The 18,211-nt window shown below is 35.8% G+C and overlaps 2 protein-coding genes and 1 long non-coding RNA gene across 4 annotated transcripts; all 3 read right to left on the bottom strand.

Moving 5' to 3' along the window:
- Positions 1-2,334: 2,334 nt before the first annotated feature.
- LOC140007091 (L-ascorbate oxidase homolog) lies at positions 2,335-4,255 on the bottom strand. The gene has a single exon (XM_072049804.1). The coding sequence runs from the start codon at positions 4,159-4,161 to the stop codon at positions 2,488-2,490; it is 1,674 nt and encodes a 557-aa protein (XP_071905905.1). The 5' UTR covers positions 4,162-4,255; the 3' UTR covers positions 2,335-2,487.
- Positions 4,256-7,512: 3,257 nt separating this feature from the next.
- LOC113696950 (transcription factor Pur-alpha 1) lies at positions 7,513-15,182 on the bottom strand. 2 transcript variants are annotated; one of them, XM_027216332.2, is made up of 5 exons: positions 14,393-15,182; positions 14,170-14,217; positions 8,359-8,499; positions 8,019-8,261; positions 7,513-7,913 (listed from the first exon to the last, which is right to left on the bottom strand). In XM_027216332.2, the coding sequence occupies exons 1-5, from the start codon at positions 14,663-14,665 to the stop codon at positions 7,761-7,763; spliced, it is 858 nt and encodes a 285-aa protein (XP_027072133.2). In that variant the 5' UTR covers positions 14,666-15,182; the 3' UTR covers positions 7,513-7,760. The 2 variants fall into 2 exon arrangements, with proteins under 2 accessions (XP_027072133.2, XP_027072138.2); XM_027216337.2 differs by having other exon boundaries at positions 8,019-8,258; positions 14,393-15,179.
- Positions 10,582-14,163, bottom strand: LOC140007105 (uncharacterized). Its single transcript, XR_011814670.1, has 2 exons — positions 13,020-14,163; positions 10,582-12,904 (listed from the first exon to the last, which is right to left on the bottom strand). It is a non-coding gene; the product is annotated as an uncharacterized lncRNA (long non-coding RNA).
- Positions 15,183-18,211: the final 3,029 nt, after the last annotated feature.

Here is an 18,211-nt window from a genome sequence, read left to right on the forward strand (position 1 = left end):
ACCCTAAACCCCAAACCCCAAACCCCAAACCCCAAACCCTAAATTTATAGAAAATTTTATTTTGACCCTATTATTTTTATAAAATTATATTATAACCTTAATATTTTAGACAAATTACAAATTGAACCCTATATTTTTGTTAAATTAATGGCTTACCCCTATTCTTTTATAAAATTATAAATTGACCCCTATAATTTTGTTTAATTACAAATTGCCTTAATATTTTTCAAATTTATAAATTAACCTTTAAATTTTAGTAAATTTATACATTAACCCATATTTTTTTACTAACTCCATAATTTCAATAATTTTGAATTTTTTACATCCTTTTTCTTTGGATAAAATGCATTAAACCCCCCTATTGTTTGCCTTTTGTACACAAAACCCCCCTCATTGTTTAAAAACACACATATAAACTCCGTGTGCTTTGGACTTCTTTGGAAAAATGGATAGAAATCATCCAAATTGACGAAAAGACGTAAAATTCCAATACTAACCCCATTTTCAAAATGTACCAGTAGTTCATTTAGGATTTAGCTGTTATTTTACTAACTTTCTTAATTCGTTTATGAACAAAAATAACTTTAAATCCAACTCAAAAATACCACAACGTAAGCCACCAGTAGGCAAATAAAGGGAAGAAGGAAAGGAACAACAAAGGGCTTGCTATTCACCAGATGAGAAGCGGCAGAACTAAATTTCTGCCACTGCTGCTCCTGCCTTGATTAGTGCTAGTCTAGCCGCTTCTATCTATCAAAAGGGCATGACTTGCTTGGCAATTTACTCTCAGGCAGGAAATGAAGACATCGGTGTAAGTAAAGCAAACAAAGAAATCAATTTTTCTTGCATCTTTGGAAAATTATACAGTTCGAAAACAAAATTTAGTCTGCTTATATTACATAGAGACTAAAAACAGATGATAAATTTTTGTATAAAAAAATCCAAAAATATGAATGAGGAAATACTTATGGATTTATATAACTTATTTAATTCATAATTCCTACATTAATAATGTACCATTCATCTTTTATTCTTTTAACAAGAACAAATTCAACAACTGATGGTTAGGTTATTCTTGTGTGTGCACTTGGCCCTTTTTTCTTTTTTTCATGGTACACAGGGGAGGCTAGAGCCTCTTAGCAAGATATCAAACGAGGGGTAGAGAACCCTAGTACATCAACTCCTAAGATTTCTCTAAGAGATCAGGTGGTTGACTTGGCCTTTTCATAGAAAGAGGCAGTATGACGATTTTTCTACGAACAATGCAGAGATGATGAGGGGTTTTAAACATAGTAGTCTATATGTGATTCTCATAGTTCCATGGAGTGATGTATTTATTTTATGTTTTATGTTATTATGTATAATCTCTGAGGTCAAGTTGGCTGCACTAGTACTAGTAGTTGGTTGATGTAGTTGACCATATAACTTCGACCCTGGAGCTCAAATTCTGATTGTTGGATATTGTTCAGCCTTGGTTTGCAGTATGTTGTTCAGTTGTTATGCTTGGTGCCGTTCTACTGTGATAATTTGAATTAGTTTGTAGGATTGACCAATTTGTGTGAAACTATGGAGCTGTGGCCGGGTACCTTGTAGGTAGCTTTTGGTGTTGTACTTTTCCAAATTTATCGAAGGCATGTAAAAGCCACAAGGAGCCTAATAATGGAGAATTCGATATTAATCTTATTAGAGGTTGCTATCAATGACCATACCGATCAACTTAGTTGCATCCAGCTGACCACAGGACACGCCCAGCAGAGCCGAGGTGTAGTAATTCTTTCCAATAACCTAGCAAAACCCTCCTTCCTTACCTAGTGAGCACACACTGCAAAACAAATGTGTGCTCAGCATTTAAGTTCGTCAAAGCTAAGCTAAGATGTGGCAGGAAATTTTATGGGGGGATAACTTGCACAATTTCTAAACCTTGGTTCTATAATTCCATGTAATGAATAAGATGTATGATCCATAAGTGTTTTAGTTACCTCCGATTCCTAATAATGCAATTGGGTCTGTCCTCTTTTCCATAGTGTAGTATTGCAAATGTGAGAATTGCGTTGGTAGGTAATCTATAAATACGATTGATAGTTTTATGGTATATCTTGACTTGTGATAATAAACGGAGTTGAAGGCTTTCAAATTTTTTAGTATAAATAAAATGGTAGCAAAAAAAAAAGTGTACATATTCTATGATAACATTTGTTGTGAAAAGTATCTAAATGGAAGATAAATTCGGGAAAAAGAGCCTGCATATGATCACATTGGTTAATAGTTGCCGTGAAAATGATCTAAATGGAAGGCAAAAGATGAAAAAAAGCAACATAGGAAACAGATCACAAATGAAAAAGGGAAAAATTTATTCGAGGCCAATGTTAATACATGCATTTAACTGCCGATCTCTCCTGTTCCAACCCCACTATTACAAATCCTGTGGTCCTCTTGAACGCTCTCCCTATTCAAATCAATGAATGCCTATTTCTATTCATAACGAGATTAAGCTGTGTATGGAGCGGGCAATGGCAACTTCTCCACAATTCCACCGCACAACGGCTGGTTGTCAGGAAGGTTGTATTCATCTCTCAAGGAGCGTGCAGGGGATAAGACACTGAAATAGAGTTGCTGGCCTAGGTAAGCTCTATGCTGCATTTCTGACCTCAAGTTCCACATTCCAGCATTATCAAGAGTTGTCATGATGGCTGCCCAGGACCCTGGGTAAACTTGAACGTTGTGCCTGCTTATGGCATCAAGGAGGTTGTAGTTTTTCCTCTTCTCCGGGGTCCATGTTCCCGGTTCAACTGCCACTGCAAAGAAGGAGTAGCCATCAAGATTGTATGTCTGGATGGTCTTCTCGTGGTTCTCAAAGATGATCTCCACGAAGTTGCGGAAAGTAGCGTTCACCACACTTGGGGCGATGGTCGGCGCTGGGGTGTTGACTGCCGATCCGTCATCCTTGACAAGGTTATATTGGAACAGCTTGTCAGCGACACCAAAATACTCTGCATGCTTCAATGGAGTTGGGGTGTCTATGTGGGAGACACCGTTGATTGCATAACGAAGCTTTCCCCCAACACGAGACTCAGAGTTGACGAGCTTAATGGTGCGAGTGATGTTGATTTGGCCATAATGGTAGGAGCCTTGAGGATTGGGACGAGCAGCACTGGCAGTGAGATTCCATCGGAATGAGCGGAACTGATTCATGGACCATGCAATGCCTGCTGAGCCTACCGGTGGGGAAGGTGGGAGCTCAGGAGAGGCAGGGCCTTTCCCGTTGGTGTAACGGATGATGCCTACCGAGGAGAGTGGCACCTTGATGAACCTGCTGGAAGCTACAAAATAGTAGTCCTTGGGCTCTTTGTCGGCGGTGACCAAGACAGAAAGGCACTGGCCAACGTGAACGTCAAGGGAATCGAAATCATACTGGACGGTGTGAGAACCCTCTATCTCTACGAGTTTCAAGGGGTGGCCTTGGATCCTGAAGTTGATGGAGGTTTTCAACCCTACGTTGCATACCCGATATCTGTAGGTCTTTCCAGGCTCCATGGTGAAAAGGGGCTCAACATTGTCACCCACCTTGGCAGATTTGCCATTGATTTGAATGCCGTCGGGCCTGCCAAGTGATCGACCGCTGTCCAACATGTTCTTCAAGGCCTTGTGGCCTTTGGTGTACCAGTCGCCAACTAGAACGTTGTACTCATCTGCAGGCCTGTCAAAGGGAACGGGGATGAGGTCACGACTGTGGACGTTCAGAGGACCCATGCCACCGGCCGCCTTTTGTAAGCCTACAGTAGGGTAGTAGAAATAGCTTCCAATCTGATCCTTGACTTGGAAATGATAGGTGTAGTTCTGTCCGGGCAGAATTGGGCACATTGTACCCAAGGTGCCATCCTGCCAAGAGTTCTTCCTCTGCTGGACTCCTGCCCAAGTCAAAAGCAATGGCTCGTCTAGTTGATTGAAGACATTGACGACAATGTTGTTGTTGGAAGTGCAATTTATCCTAGGCCCTGGGAACTGTCCATTGATAAGGATACCCTGTTGAGGGACACCCAGAGGAGCTATCGTGCCGTATGTGACCTTCCAATCAAAGAAAAGATACGGATCTTCTGCTTGCACCAACAAGGCCCCAGCAGAGAGGCAGAGCAACAAAGCCACCAAGGTCACTCTTTCCATGGCTTCTCTCTGCTCTCCCCACTCTTGTACCCTCTTTTTTTTTTTCTTTTTTCTCTTAGGAAGAAGAATGAGATATTTCTTCTTCCAGATGCAGCTTGGAATGTTTTGATTTGCAAGTAAACAATGCCTTATATAGAAACCAATGCACGAGTTAAAACCGTTGAAGTTTTACGTAAAAATAAATCTCTTGGTCCAGACTCATATCGTTTCCGAATGTCACGCCTTGCCTTTCACTTTTTCCATTCTTTCTTCCTTTTTTGGGTAAAATTCCCATTCTTTCTTTCACCCCTAAAATTACTCTCTTTCACACAAAATCATTAATCTCTCTCCTTTGCTTCTTTTCTCTACCCTTCGCGAATGGACTGGGTCTATAACCAACTTCGGTAACATTGCTCGCCTTCTTCCTCGAATTTTTGTGAATTGTAGTTATGGTCTCTAATGTTTAGACTGTGTAATAAATTAGTCGCCAATGTTTCGATCAAAATAAATTTAGTTCCCAAAGTTTGTCATTTTAGGTAGATTTAGGACAACTAACAAAAATATGACTAACGGTCAATAATCAAATTGCCATTAGTTAACAACTTTGATTTTGCACTTTTGGTCCCCAATATTTTGATTTCAAATTGTTATATTTTCCTAATATTTAAATAGTGATAGTATTAAATGGATAATAAGAATTATAATTAAACTTCTTCTCTTCATTTTTTTAATTTTTATTTCATTTATTCATTGTATTAATATATCATATGTTGCTTTTCTTTTGCATAGTTAGTCTTAAATTTGGCATTTTATATATACATACATACATACATACATATTTTCTAATTAGAATTCTTATTACCCACTTAATCCCATTTCATTCTAATTTGCATTTTAATTTAGGCTAATAACTCTTCATATCACTATTTAAAAATTATGAAAATATAATGATTCAAAATCAAAATATTGGAGACCAAAAGTGCAAAGTCAAAATTATTGACTAACGGCAATTTGATGTTAACCATTAATCATTGTTCCACTTCCGTTAATTGTCCTAAATCTGCCTAAAATCACAAATTTTGGGAACTAGATTTGTTTTGGTTGAAACATTGGGAACTAGAATTGTTCCAAGTAGAATATCTACAAACTTTTTGGAGTACATTTTTTTTAATATTCTTCTACATCTAGATCAAATTTTACAAGGTATAAATCAATTTGCTTATCATTTGTCTCTTCTCTTAGCTTTCTTCTTCACAAATTTTCACACAAATTAAAACTAGGATAATAAGGCTATTTTCCTAAGATTAAAACGTGACATTGCACATTTATATGCTTTTTTTTAACCTTCCCAATCCTCTACACACCCTTTCAGCTCCAACTACCAAGCAACATTGCACAATAATATGGTGCATGAATTAATCATCTGTGAAGGTACGCACTTCAGATCATATAACTGTTCGAAAACTATACTAAAATTTGCTCTTTTGCACTTATTCTTTGTTGTCACATAGTATTGCCTAGTCTTGTCCAATTTTCTTAACATCCGGTGTTTTATTTTACTCCTAAAGTTACAAATAATCGTATTAAGTTAAATTACATATAACTTCATCACCAACTTTTCTGTTGTCACTAACCGTCTTTCTTTATCCATGTAATCTACAGAAGCATGCAATTATCCAAGAATAAAAATATCTGTTTGGTCTATATACTTTAACTTCTTACTATCTTTTCTGAGTCATACTTCATGTAACTCAAAATTTCCATCCACATATTGGTATGTGAGGAGCATATATAAATGCCCAAATAGTCTACTAAAACGTCTCATTTTGTTTGGACACATTATTAATATGTTTGGATAGGAGTTTATTTGAAATAATTACTATAACACTTTTTCTAATATGATGTATATGAGATAAAAATGTTGTTGAAAAGATAAAAAGGTATATTAAAAATGTAGTTGTGATGTAAACAAATAATTTTTGTGTAAATAATGACTGCCCACACACACACACATATATGTTTCTGTTTTGGATTTTTTTTTTTTGTAATACATATTCTATATTAGTATACAACTGGATAAAATTGTTACACTTTTGTCTCTGGATAGACATGTTGTACTTTCTTTTCTTTTTAGATTGTCATTAATTTCAAGATATGGAACTGATGCTCTTCTTGTTGTAAATTGAGTGCTCGATCTAACTAAATTGGCGAGAGATAACAGAAAATTTTTGCATTAAAATATACCTTACTTAGAAAAATACAATCTCCTCAAATTTGATGGAAGAAAAGGTATCTATGGCCTTTAATTTTAGCAAGCAACATGTTGACTTATGTGTTACTTTGGATTTTTAAGATAGAAAACTTTCTGGAAATTAAAATTTCACCCAAGAAGAAACTAGGCAAAATAAAGAAAAGTATCCATCTATTTCTTTTTTGCATTTATGCAAAGTAAATTTTGCTACCACTTGTTGAAAACTATTGACATAGGCAGTGTGTCTGGATTGTAAATTATTTGAGATAATTTTGTGAAAAAAGTACTGTAGCACTTTTTTGATATGTTGTATGTGAGATAAAAAGGTGATTGGAAAATGTGTTGATGATGCAAGCAAATCAATATGTATAAATAAGGTATAAATAAAGTGTAATTTTTTACAATCCAAATACTTTCCAATCTTCCTGTATTTGGCATCGGAAAATGTTGCTTGGAATCCAAAATTGTTGTTTCATCAAACTATCCTCAATTTAGGAATTTAATAGCTTGAATTTTAAAGACAAGGAATATATGGATTCATGCTGTTACACTTTTGAGCAATAAATCACATTTAGCCATGCAAGAGCTTTGTCATGCTTTGTAGCAAGTAATTTTCTCTGACGTTCTTTCTTTAGAACCACATTTGTCATATGAAGAAATGGTTTGATAAGCTGGCAGTTTTGAAAATGAAGGGCCGTTTGGTAACGTCTATATTTCTTAGTTCCCCTTTTTACTTGATAATAGAACGTTTTCTTCGTTGTCAAAAGCGGTACAAAAGTGTGTTTGTATCGGTGTATCATTTCGCAACAAATTGGTGTAAATGTGTTTGATTAAACATAAAAAGTTATCGCACGGCCCCCAAGTTTTTTCTACATATAAACTTTTTTTTTTCCACATATAGTAGGTAAAACTCTCACGACAGGGAAATACTCAGCTATACCACGGTTCTAACATCTAAAATCCTTTCACGGAAAACAACAGCGTCATACGCGCATGAAGAAGGGATATAAAATTCACTTGTTTTAACATCTAAAATCCTTCCAACCCGATGGGTCAATTTGAGATCGAACAAACTAGGAGGACAATGAAGCGCTTTGACTTATAAAGTGGCTAAATGTGTGTGTAGTAAATAACAAGTTTACGGTTCTTTCTTTGTTATTCCCCATCCAAATCAACCTTACTACAAGTGCAAATGAGCTCTATTTGCAATAGATACCCAATTATTCAAAAATTTTATGACATAAAATGAAAGAAGAATTCGACAAAGACATCACAATGCAACCCTACCTAACCACAATATGAGATCACACAGAATCCCCAGTTTATCGGGACTCGCCAGCTTCATTCTGAAATCCTCAAGCAATCTTCATTATCTTTGAGGTGGGTCAACTGTCCGAACGTTTGCCCCAGCCATACCTTCAATGCGATCCTTTGTGATCTCCACAAAGTGACCAACCATTTCATAAAATTGTTTCAATCCTGACAGAGGGAGGATGATTGAGGAGCGATCAGAACCCGCCACCTGCGGTTTAAAGACCAGTAATGGGAAGGCACAAGACAAACAAATCAGACCTCCTGAATGTAAGACAAACTTTTCAGGCAAGCGGAGAAACTTCAAAAGCAATACCTCAGATATTCTTAAAAAATGGCCTCTGTTGTTGCTTCCAAGATCAAAAAAGAATCTCTTTTGATCAGCCCTGATCACTTTTGAGACACCTGGATTACCAATTTCATCAGGTGGTGGCAAATCTATGGTGCGGTCCACAGTCAAATCAGATGCCGTAGGTTGAGAACTGTGGCCAGATATAAAGCCAGCCCCAACATCATCTGACAGCCCAACAAGACGTTCTGAGGCTTCAGAATTTTGCTGCTTTAAAACGTGCCACCGAAAGACATAAGGTAAGTTTCTCAACACCCAATAATGCAATAACATCTTGCTAAGAAAAGCACCCATGCGTGAAAACCACCTGATTCGGCAGGATAAAAAGCCTTGATGCTTCATTTATCTCAGCTAAAATGTTCCTAAAAGCCGCCCAGCCTTCATCTCGAGCACTTCCAGCAGGAACAATTATAGTACTACGGTTTCTGCTTACAGAGGCTTCAGAAACCTGCAGATATACTCCCATAAAGCAAGAAAGTTTGGGCAACATTACATCCAGAAAAATAACTTGTACTTTTAGTTACAACATATTCACAACAGTACCAGCCAACTTACGAACAAAAGTGTGATCTAAATTCCAAAAGCACACAACATAGACATTACATTACCCATTACAATTACTGAAGGCAGCAATAACAACCATGTAGCCGAAAGGAAAGCAAAAACTACACATGTTACATAAGAATGACCTAGAGTTCTCGTCCAAAAACTAGGCACACAAAAAAATTGTAATTTGAGGCACTAACAAAAGTAACAACTAAAGTATCATACTTTAGTAAGAGAGATGACAGGGCTAACAGAATAAGTTACTTGTGTCCAACAGAGCAGAAAAAAAAAAACCTGGGTCCTTGCTAATATAGAATATTAAGATAAAAAAAAAATTCAGCTAAAAATCCAAAGATTGGAGCTTAGGCTATCCTTGGTAACTGATACATTATCAAATAACTCAATCACAGTTATTAGATTAAATTCCATCATGTCAAGAGTCATTAGAAGGATACATAGTGACTTCAACATCCTGATATAGCAAAACCATTACACAAAATTTACCCTACCAGTACAATACCCTTGACACCGAAATATGTTTGTATAGATAGCTTAGGGGCCATATGATTCATAGTTGGGAATGGGATTTTGAATAAAAACCATATGTTAGAGAAATGTAAGAGCCAAAACCCTACATGAGTATGATAAAAGACAAGAAAAGTCAATTCCTCCGAGTTCAGTACACTTTTATCTATGACTAGGAACAGACATTGTATTGACTTCAGAATAGGGGTTAAGTTAATTTTTCTTTCTTCCTTCTTCCACATTCCCCTTAACTGCACCTTAACTGAATCCCTTAATTAAATCAATAAGAAAATTCATATTATAACGCGCGCCTTAATGTCCTGAATTTCTTGTAACTTCAGATTTGCTTAAAACTAATAAGAATTCATGAATATCAAATTTTCAACCAGAAAACTCATCTCAAACATGTCAGAGTATTCATAGTGTTAAGCCCTTCATGAACCTGATAATTTTCCCCTTTGATTCATTCAAAATCGAACCCAACACACAACATTGTCACAACCGCCAAATCCCCACAACTTCGGGGAGAAAACTGAGGAGGAGAAGGACAAGAAAGTTGATTTCCTTGTCTCTTACTTTGAAAAATTCATTCCTTTTCTTTGTCACATAAAATTAGCCATAAAAGTGAATACAATTTGGGACCCAACTAAAAGCTGGGGATCCCTGAGCTCTACCAAATGACAACTGATTGCCATATGTCACTTACAGGCACAAACAAATGAAAGACATCGGTAATGTTCTATTTCGATACCCAATTACCATGCATCCTCTTAATAGTTCTACCACTAGCCCTTCTACTCTTCTGCACATACATCACTGACAAATGATACAATGGACATCATCCTTTCAAAAAGTAATTGCAATCTTAGAGAAACCATACATCCAGTTCACGCTTGACTTGGTTTGTCTGATGTGAGATTTAAGTGATGCAGTCAACAAAGAGATCAAGAAATAGGGGCCATTGGACGGTTGGAAAAAGCCTGGGCCTGCTTACAGAAAGTGGAAATGGACACAGATCAATTTCAAGTGAATGGATACTCAAAGCGAGAGAAGTTGAAATTATTACCTTCTAGAATTTTAGGTCTAAAAGGGTATTTAGGTTTTTTAATTGTTAGCACAATTCAAAAAGTACTTTGCCATGTATTTAGAGTAGGAGGTAAAAATTTATTCATAACAGCATTATATCTTGTAGGGAAGCTTATAGCTTATATACGCTTGTTACTAAGTTTGCACATAGACAGGTCAATAAGAATTCAGTTGTTTGCTTAGAAGTCTGATTTGTTTTTCTTCCTTGAGATTCCCTTACATTCCTTACTTCCAGTGTCCCGACCCCCAACATTACATGCATATTACTATCCAAGGGTACTGTTAACAGCCCTGAAATAGCCCCAACATCTTCTGAATATCTTCTCACCCCTATCTTGTCCTACATCAGTTTGTACCGACAGCCCAAAATTTCTTCCTCTTCATCCGCCATATTTCTTCTTCCTATACAAATATGGTTGTGAATATCCTGATTTTTCTTCTAGCAAATCATCATGATTTTTTCATCTTTTGATGAATTAAGTCATCCTAAAACATTCTATTAAGTGGCTCACTTTTCTGGAATATTACTTCAAATGCGATAATCTCACAGATTATGACAACTAATTGCTAATACAAAACTGGTTGGAAGGGCTAAGATCTGGTGGTTCGCCATCAAACAAGATGTAATGCAAAGCAGACAATATAATCATACATGTACTAAGAAAAACTACTCTCAGAGAGTATCTGCCTTCTCGTCCCCATCGAAATCTATCAGAAGAGTTTTATGACCTCACAGGACAGAATATACTGACTAAAAAGCTATGTACCAAGGTTTACTCCACTACTACACTCAACCCAAGTTGTTCAGGAATGTCATCAATCTGGCAGTTTTGCAGTCCATTGTGCCAAACTAGGTTGTGATGCCATTAACATAACAACAAGAGCACTTTTCCCAATCATTCAACAAGCAGAAAGGGCAGACTGTGCAAATTTGGTTAATGATCCTCCTGTAGAGCTGAGAATTCTAAACTTTTGGCTGCTGGTTTTGAATCGATAATGAAAGCCTGAACTTTCAGAATTGATTGTGGAATTTCCCAAATCTGCAAGGGTAACACTGAAGTGGATTTCAAAAATTTCAACAAAGAATAGGATCCTTTAGCGAAGGGAAACCACGCCAGCAAAAGGCCTTGTTTCAGCAAAGGAGGATGAAATTGATGGAACAGAACACAGGAATGAGGTGGTGGTAGCATGAACGATTGAGCGACTTCAGGAGAAACCAAGGATGGCAATCTATTCTATTTGGCTCAGAATTACATTGTACATAGACAGCTTCGCAATATTCAACCTATGAAGTCCCAGCTGTACTTGTTGCTCTGTCGAGTGAACAGCAAGAGCAGTTTGGGGCTTCGGTCCTCCTTTCAACATGTTTCAGACCTTCGGCTCATTTAATTCCTTCCGCTAGTTTAGTCAAAATCACCCCTATGTTGTCCTACATCATCGAGTCAATCTCAAGTCAATTCTTAAGAGATAAACTGAAGTCGAACTTAGAAAGTTTGGAACTCATCAGCTTCTTTTGCAAGCATCAGCAAAGCTTGAAAGGTAAAAAGTTTCTTGAATTGCATTAAATTTTTTTGAGCTTGGCTCATTTATCATGTAGGAAGAACTAAAAGCTTCATTTCACAATTTTGAACTGCTTTTGTCACTATCCAACCACAGACACCTTGGAGGATTTTACTAATACGGTAAACTTATGACCACCACCATTGTAGTCATCTTCCTATCTCAATCAATCTCCATAAGTTTGCAGGCGCCTAGAAATTTTCTGTGTTGGAGCGGCTTCTAGATTTAACCAAGGCCCCCGATAATCAAAACCTAATAATACATTAGATTCCAACTGCCTACCAAACTAGTCAAAGAATATGGAAGTTTTATAACAACTTCTCAATTACTCAGCTTTTCAATTAAAAATAAACAGATTTTTTTTTCGCATTACATCCAAGCATCAGCAGATAAAAGTAAAAAAATGGGATCAATTCTTTAGGACGCATTGGAAAAATGATCTAGTTCATGGCTGACATTTAAGTACCTCGGAAGTTGAATCTTGATGATATTAGTTTAAAATTTATTACTTGATTATCGATGCTGATGAACTGATTTAAAATGAGAATCAGTCATGACTGTTCTTCATGAATGCATTACACACTTCTGAGCAAAAACACCTAAATGAACAGTTCTGCTCCACATCAGAAAGATAAACTCTCACTTCAATTATGAAATGGTATATGAGAGGAGTACACACTGAAAGAAAATACTGCAAGAGAGCTGATCCCAAAGCACATGCAGGCAACAACAAAGAGGTTTCTCAGGATTAATTACTAAAAGACAGTTAATCCCACAATTTTTTTTCAACAAATTGATCCTCATACTTATGTTTTAGCACTTACTTTGTCATTATGAGGTTGTGCTGTTCAAAAACATAATTTGATATTCTTTTTCCCTCATTGTGTTAACCCATTTTGTTACAAAATTGCAATCCAGATTCACAAATTCAAACATTTCCAATGTCCGTTATTCTTTTCAACACAATCACAATCACAATCACCTCCCTTTTCCATCTCATTCACTCCACAAACACATAACTCACATTTTCAAAACGCACAAAATGCATTAATCAGACACTAAATGCTCTCCTTCCTAACTTTCACCCTCCATCATTGCCACAATCTTAAACCTCTTTGCCTCCCATTTCCTATCACCTGCAAGGTGCATGAGTGAATACTTAATAGAACAACCCTTGGTTTCCAGATTAGGGAAAAAGTGTTCTGCAATATGATGTATATGCTTTTGCTTTTGTAATTAAGAAAGGCTCACCATATGATGAATTTTCGAGGAGAAGCAGAGCTCTAGATAACTTTACATCTCTAAATCTTCCACCATGTATGCTGAAATAGTTGTGCACATTTACGACCAATGTCTATATGATTGGTATTTAATATGGAAGAAGAGTAAATAATGGGGTTATGTGGTCGCTGATGGGAGCATGAAATCATTTGGGCCCACTGGGGAAGAAGGCACAGAGGAGGGGTCTAAGAGGACCCAAGAAAGCAGAGAGAAAAAATGAATTGTGAAGGTCCATTTTTCTCCCTTTGAATTGAGAAATCATTTGACAATGGTGGCGATGTTAATTTTCCAGACAGCACAACTGTAGAAGGACTAAAAGTATAAGTACCAATTTAGTGAAAAAAATAAAAGCTGGAGGATTGAATCTATTGCAGTTAAACAGTTAGAGAGCAAAATAAACCATTTGCTGCTTGAAAATTATCAAACAAAACAGGGGAAGAAACCTGAATTTGGCAATATTCCAGAACGTAGCAATCTCCACTATCACAATTTCATCTAGTTTGCTGTTTTAGCTGGGTTTTATATTTTTGGGACAAGTAACATAAGAGTAGGATTAACAAAAGGGTGATTCCTTTTAGAAGAGATGTACATTTAGAGCTTAAGTCCACATAAAAAGTTCATCCAGGGTGCTATGCAGGTAAGAAGAATCTGCCTACTCCAAGAAAACATATAAAACAAAGCTGAATTGCTGAAGATCCTTGCTCAGCAATTGCTATACATGCAGTTAGTTAGAGTAGTAATTATCAGGAAAGACTTGCAGCAGCTCTTTATGGACGGGAAATGATTTTCGAACCACTCATGGTGCTATAATATATAAAGCTACATAATGATTATCAAAGGTGACTTCTAGGCAAACAAAGGCATCAGCAATCCCAATTCTAATTCGGATATACTAAAGATTCATGTTCAAAGGCAAAAGAATAATGTAACTGCCAAAGCTCATGCTTGCAACAAAAAAGAGAATTCAAGGAAGTAGTAGAGACAGGCTAAACAAGGCAGGTAAACCAGCCGCACCTCTAAATTCATTGCTATCCCCTTGAAAAAAAGAAGAGAGGATGCGAGGAGAGGAAAATGACATGTAAAAGAAACAAAAATGGAGGTCCAGAAGTAAGAAAGTAACCTTGAGAAAGCGTCCCCTCCTGTTTTCTCCAACATCGAAGTAAAACACCTACAAACAAACATTGCAAAGAATCCGGAAAGATAAAATAGGGAAAATGAGACATAAAATGGATGCGCTAGCGATTGGCGCGCGCACACAGACACACACTCTCTCTAACCAAGAAAGTAGAATAAATAAAATAACAAAGAAAAGAGAAAGAGTTATTAAAGAACGGTGTATCTGCCTTGGAATCGAGCTGGAGCTCTTTGCTGAAGACGTCCTGTTTGTCAGAATTGACGTAGTAATTAAAAAGATCGAGGAACCAAGAGATGCCGTCGAAGGGGACGATAATAGTGGACCTAGTGGCTGACGTCTTTTCAGAGATCTTGAGGTAGCGTCCCCGTGGATTCTCCTTGAGATCAAAGTAGAACAGCTTGTGCTCCACCTGTAAAGTCTTGCAGAGAAGCTCAACATCATTACCACCGCCGCCGCCGGTGCCGCCTGAATTACCTTCCATCAACCTGACCTCACTTTGGCACCTGAATTTTGTTTTACTTTTATCTCAGCAACAAAATTACTACCTTAATTTGCAGAAAAATGGCCTGTTTTTGGCCCCGGGGGTTTTTTGGAGAGAGGGGGCGGGGGGAATGCGAGTGAGAAAGAAAATGAAGGGCGTCCCACTGCCTGTAGTGAACGCTGTGATATGATACACCACCACTATGCACTAGCAATTATGTACCAAATACTAGTATTAGCAACAAGAATTATCAAATTGCTACCGACGGTCAACTGAAATTGCTGGTAATCGTAACCGAGGAATGTTATCTGGTAATTGCAAGGAATGGTAGGCAAGGGTATAGAAGATTTTTAGGGTACAAAAGATGAAATAATACGATGGGTAGCACAGCAGGAAGCGGTTCTGCGCTTCTGCAAGTTAGGGCATGACGAGAGAAGAGGTCGTCGGGTAAGGAAGTACTGCTACAGTAAGTACATAATTAGTACTTTGACCAAGTCCTGTCATCATTTTTACGTTACTCTCCTCCTCGCCCAGCCTTCTAATTTTTAAAATCCCGCACCGGACCTAATCGCCAATGGACTCGTGTCGCCGAGGGATTCCATCCAAGTCCAGTCGAGCCCATTAGCACTCTCCTTAAGGCCGGAACGCGACTCGAAATTCTACAACTCTCCCCCGTAGGCCCGTTCGAATGGTAAGTTTCTTTTTTTTTTAAATACTGAGAAAATGATCGTTTCATCCTTCACATTTCACAAAAATATTCTTTTCGTCTCTCACTTTTAAAATGAAGTAATTTCATCCTTAACATTTAAAAACTGAAATTATTACATCCCTGAACCCAAATTTCAATCTAAATCAAACCACTAATCAACTTGATTACAAATTTTGGGGGTATAATTGGTAGATCATTTGGTTAACAACTTGATATTCATGTGAAATTTAATGAATCTAAAAAGAAAAAAAAATTATAACATAAAAAAAGAAAGATTAATCTTTTCTATATTATCATTGTATACACTGACAGTTTTATGTACCGTCATAACATTTTAATTTTAATTTAAACACCAAATTTTATATCTATGATATACATCTAGATTCGCAAGCGGATATACTAACGGTGCATGAAAAGATTTACCAAAACAAAAAAACTCTACTATTCCAAGATAAAGAATGGCCGTTTATGTTAGAATTTTTTTTTTTGTTTAATAAATGTCATGTGAATATGATGAAGTTGACCGAATGATCTATCAATTGGATGATTGGATTCAGATTGAAAATTAGGTTCAAGAATGTAATAACTTTAATTTCTAAATGTCAGGGACGAATTTGCTTCATTTTAAATGTGAGAGACGAAAAGAATATTTTTGCAAAATGTAAGGGATGAAACAGGTCATTTTCCCTTTAAAATATATAAAAGAGAAAATTGCAGTATTGGTATTCAAGCTTTGACATATGTACGATTTAAATCCCCAAATTTTGGACAATAATAAATCTGGTATCCTATCTTTCAACTTTTGAACATATTTAGTACATTTGATCGATTTTTCCTAAATTACTATCGAAAAAAGTCACGTGACAGTCACATGTCTAACAACTATTATATAAAAAAAAAGTGTCAAAAAAAACGTAAATATCCTTCTGACACTAAGTATTAAATTTAAGGACTAATAATTTTATTAAGTAAAATATCTTTCTATCACTGAGTGTAAGGACTAGTTTTAACAAAAGCATATTTTACATTTTTTGACATTTTTTTATACAATAGTTGCCAAACATGTGACTATTACGTAACTCTTTCTGATAGTAATTTCGAAAAAATCATCAAGGGTACTAAATGTGTTAAAAGGTTGAAAGTTTGTGTGTGTGTGTGTGTGTTTGTGATAGAGAATAATGAAACAATTTAGAGGTGGTGATTAGGTGTGCATATTTATATGTGACAATGTATATTTGCATGTGTGTGTGTGTATAGGTGTGGACAAAAAGAGAACTAATGTGTACTTATAGGTGTGGACAATAAGTGTAAGGACTAATTTTAACAAAAGCATATTTTACATTTTTTGACATTTTTTTATACAATAGTTGCCAAACATGTGATTATTACGTAACTCTTTCTGGTAGTAATTTCGAAAAAATCATCAAGGGTACTAAATATGTTAAAAGGTTGAAAGTTTGTGTGTGTGTGTGGGTGTTTGTGATAGAGAATAATGAAACAATTTAGAAGTGGTGATTAGGTGTGCATATTTATATGTGACAATGTATATTTGCATGTGTATGTGTGTATAGGTGTGGACAAAAAGATAACTAATGTGTACTGTGTGCAAGAGCATGTATCATAATGTACTATATATGTAAGAGCCATAGTTCAATGAAAAATTTTCGCTTAATAGTTTATACACAAATTAAGCAGTGATTAATATATCATGTAGTAAGACGTTCCTATTATCAAACATTCTGACAAGGTTTTTCTTTTGTACCAAATTTTAAAAACCTAATTCCCTATTTTTTTTACAACTACACAGATCATTTATTGAGTATATGAGATATTATGTGTCGATCCCATAGAAAAATTTGTCAATTATTAGTGAATTTTTAATTTCTTCATTATTTAGACAACCACAAGCTAAAGCAAGTGTATCTAAACTGCAAACATGAAATAAGATGAAGTAAAAATGACAATAAAAAAGGTCTTATGATTATGGAATTCCTAACTACTCTTACAAGTAAAATTATGAATTAATTGAATATTATTATCTTAGTTAATATATGACATAATTTCCTAATATATCTAATACCCGTTCTCGCCATTGTACCAACCATACCACCATGCCTATATCTAGTCCATATCTACTATCGTGATTATAAAATTAACTATAAGTTTATTAAATTCTATAAAATTATATGCAACAAGCTACCAAAGCCACATATGTGCATATTTACTCTCATGAGTGTATACTCTAGATTTAGCACTTCTTTAAACAAATGTTAAATTTTAATTTTCATTGCAAATTTAACACCTTGAGATTATTACAATTAATGATCAGTTAATCATAATTATAAAAGCAAAACTGCTAGATACCTTGCTTAAAATAATAATATCAAATAATAGAGTAAACATCACAAATAAAATATAAAAAGTTCATTCATAATTCTACGCATAAAACTTTATAAACATATAATGAACATAAAATTCAAACTTATATTATAACTAAATATGAAATCCAATACAAGAAAAAAAGTGGTAGTAGCAATATCACAATTGTTACATGAGTTCAAACTCTCCCTCTTTGCTCCTCAATTTTCATCTAAGTTTAGCTATAAATAAGAGATAATAAATCTAACTAATCTAAACTGTTCTACACTAACCTAAATTAAAGAACTAGGAAGCTGGTTCAGTTCTATATTTTTAATGGTGTTTCTTCCCCTCTTCTCTTCTCTCTTTGATTCTTCCCCTCTCCTCTTCTCTCTTTGATTCTTAAAGCAAATTGTATTTATATAGAGAGAAAATGATCCAAAAGAGAATTATAGAGTTTCCAATCTTCAGCCATAAGT

Source organism: Coffea arabica, chromosome 1e (assembly GCF_036785885.1).
Source record: "Coffea arabica cultivar ET-39 chromosome 1e, Coffea Arabica ET-39 HiFi, whole genome shotgun sequence".
Classification (NCBI taxonomy): domain Eukaryota; kingdom Viridiplantae; phylum Streptophyta; class Magnoliopsida; order Gentianales; family Rubiaceae; genus Coffea; species Coffea arabica.

Coding starts and splice junctions, on each gene's coding strand:
- LOC140007091 (XM_072049804.1), bottom strand. CDS start 4,161: ATGGAAAGAGTGACCTTGGTGGCTTTGTTGCTCTGCCTCTCTGCTGGG.
- LOC113696950 (XM_027216332.2), bottom strand. CDS start 14,665: ATGGAAGGTAATTCAGGCGGCACCGGCGGCGGCGGTGGTAATGATGTT. Junction 8,262..8,358: donor TTTTTATCCTGCCGAATCAG/GTGGTTTTCACG, acceptor CACGTTTTAAAG/CAGCAAAATTCTGAAGCCTC. Junction 7,914..8,018: donor ATTTTTTAAGAATATCTGAG/GTATTGCTTTTG, acceptor TTTAAACCGCAG/GTGGCGGGTTCTGATCGCTC.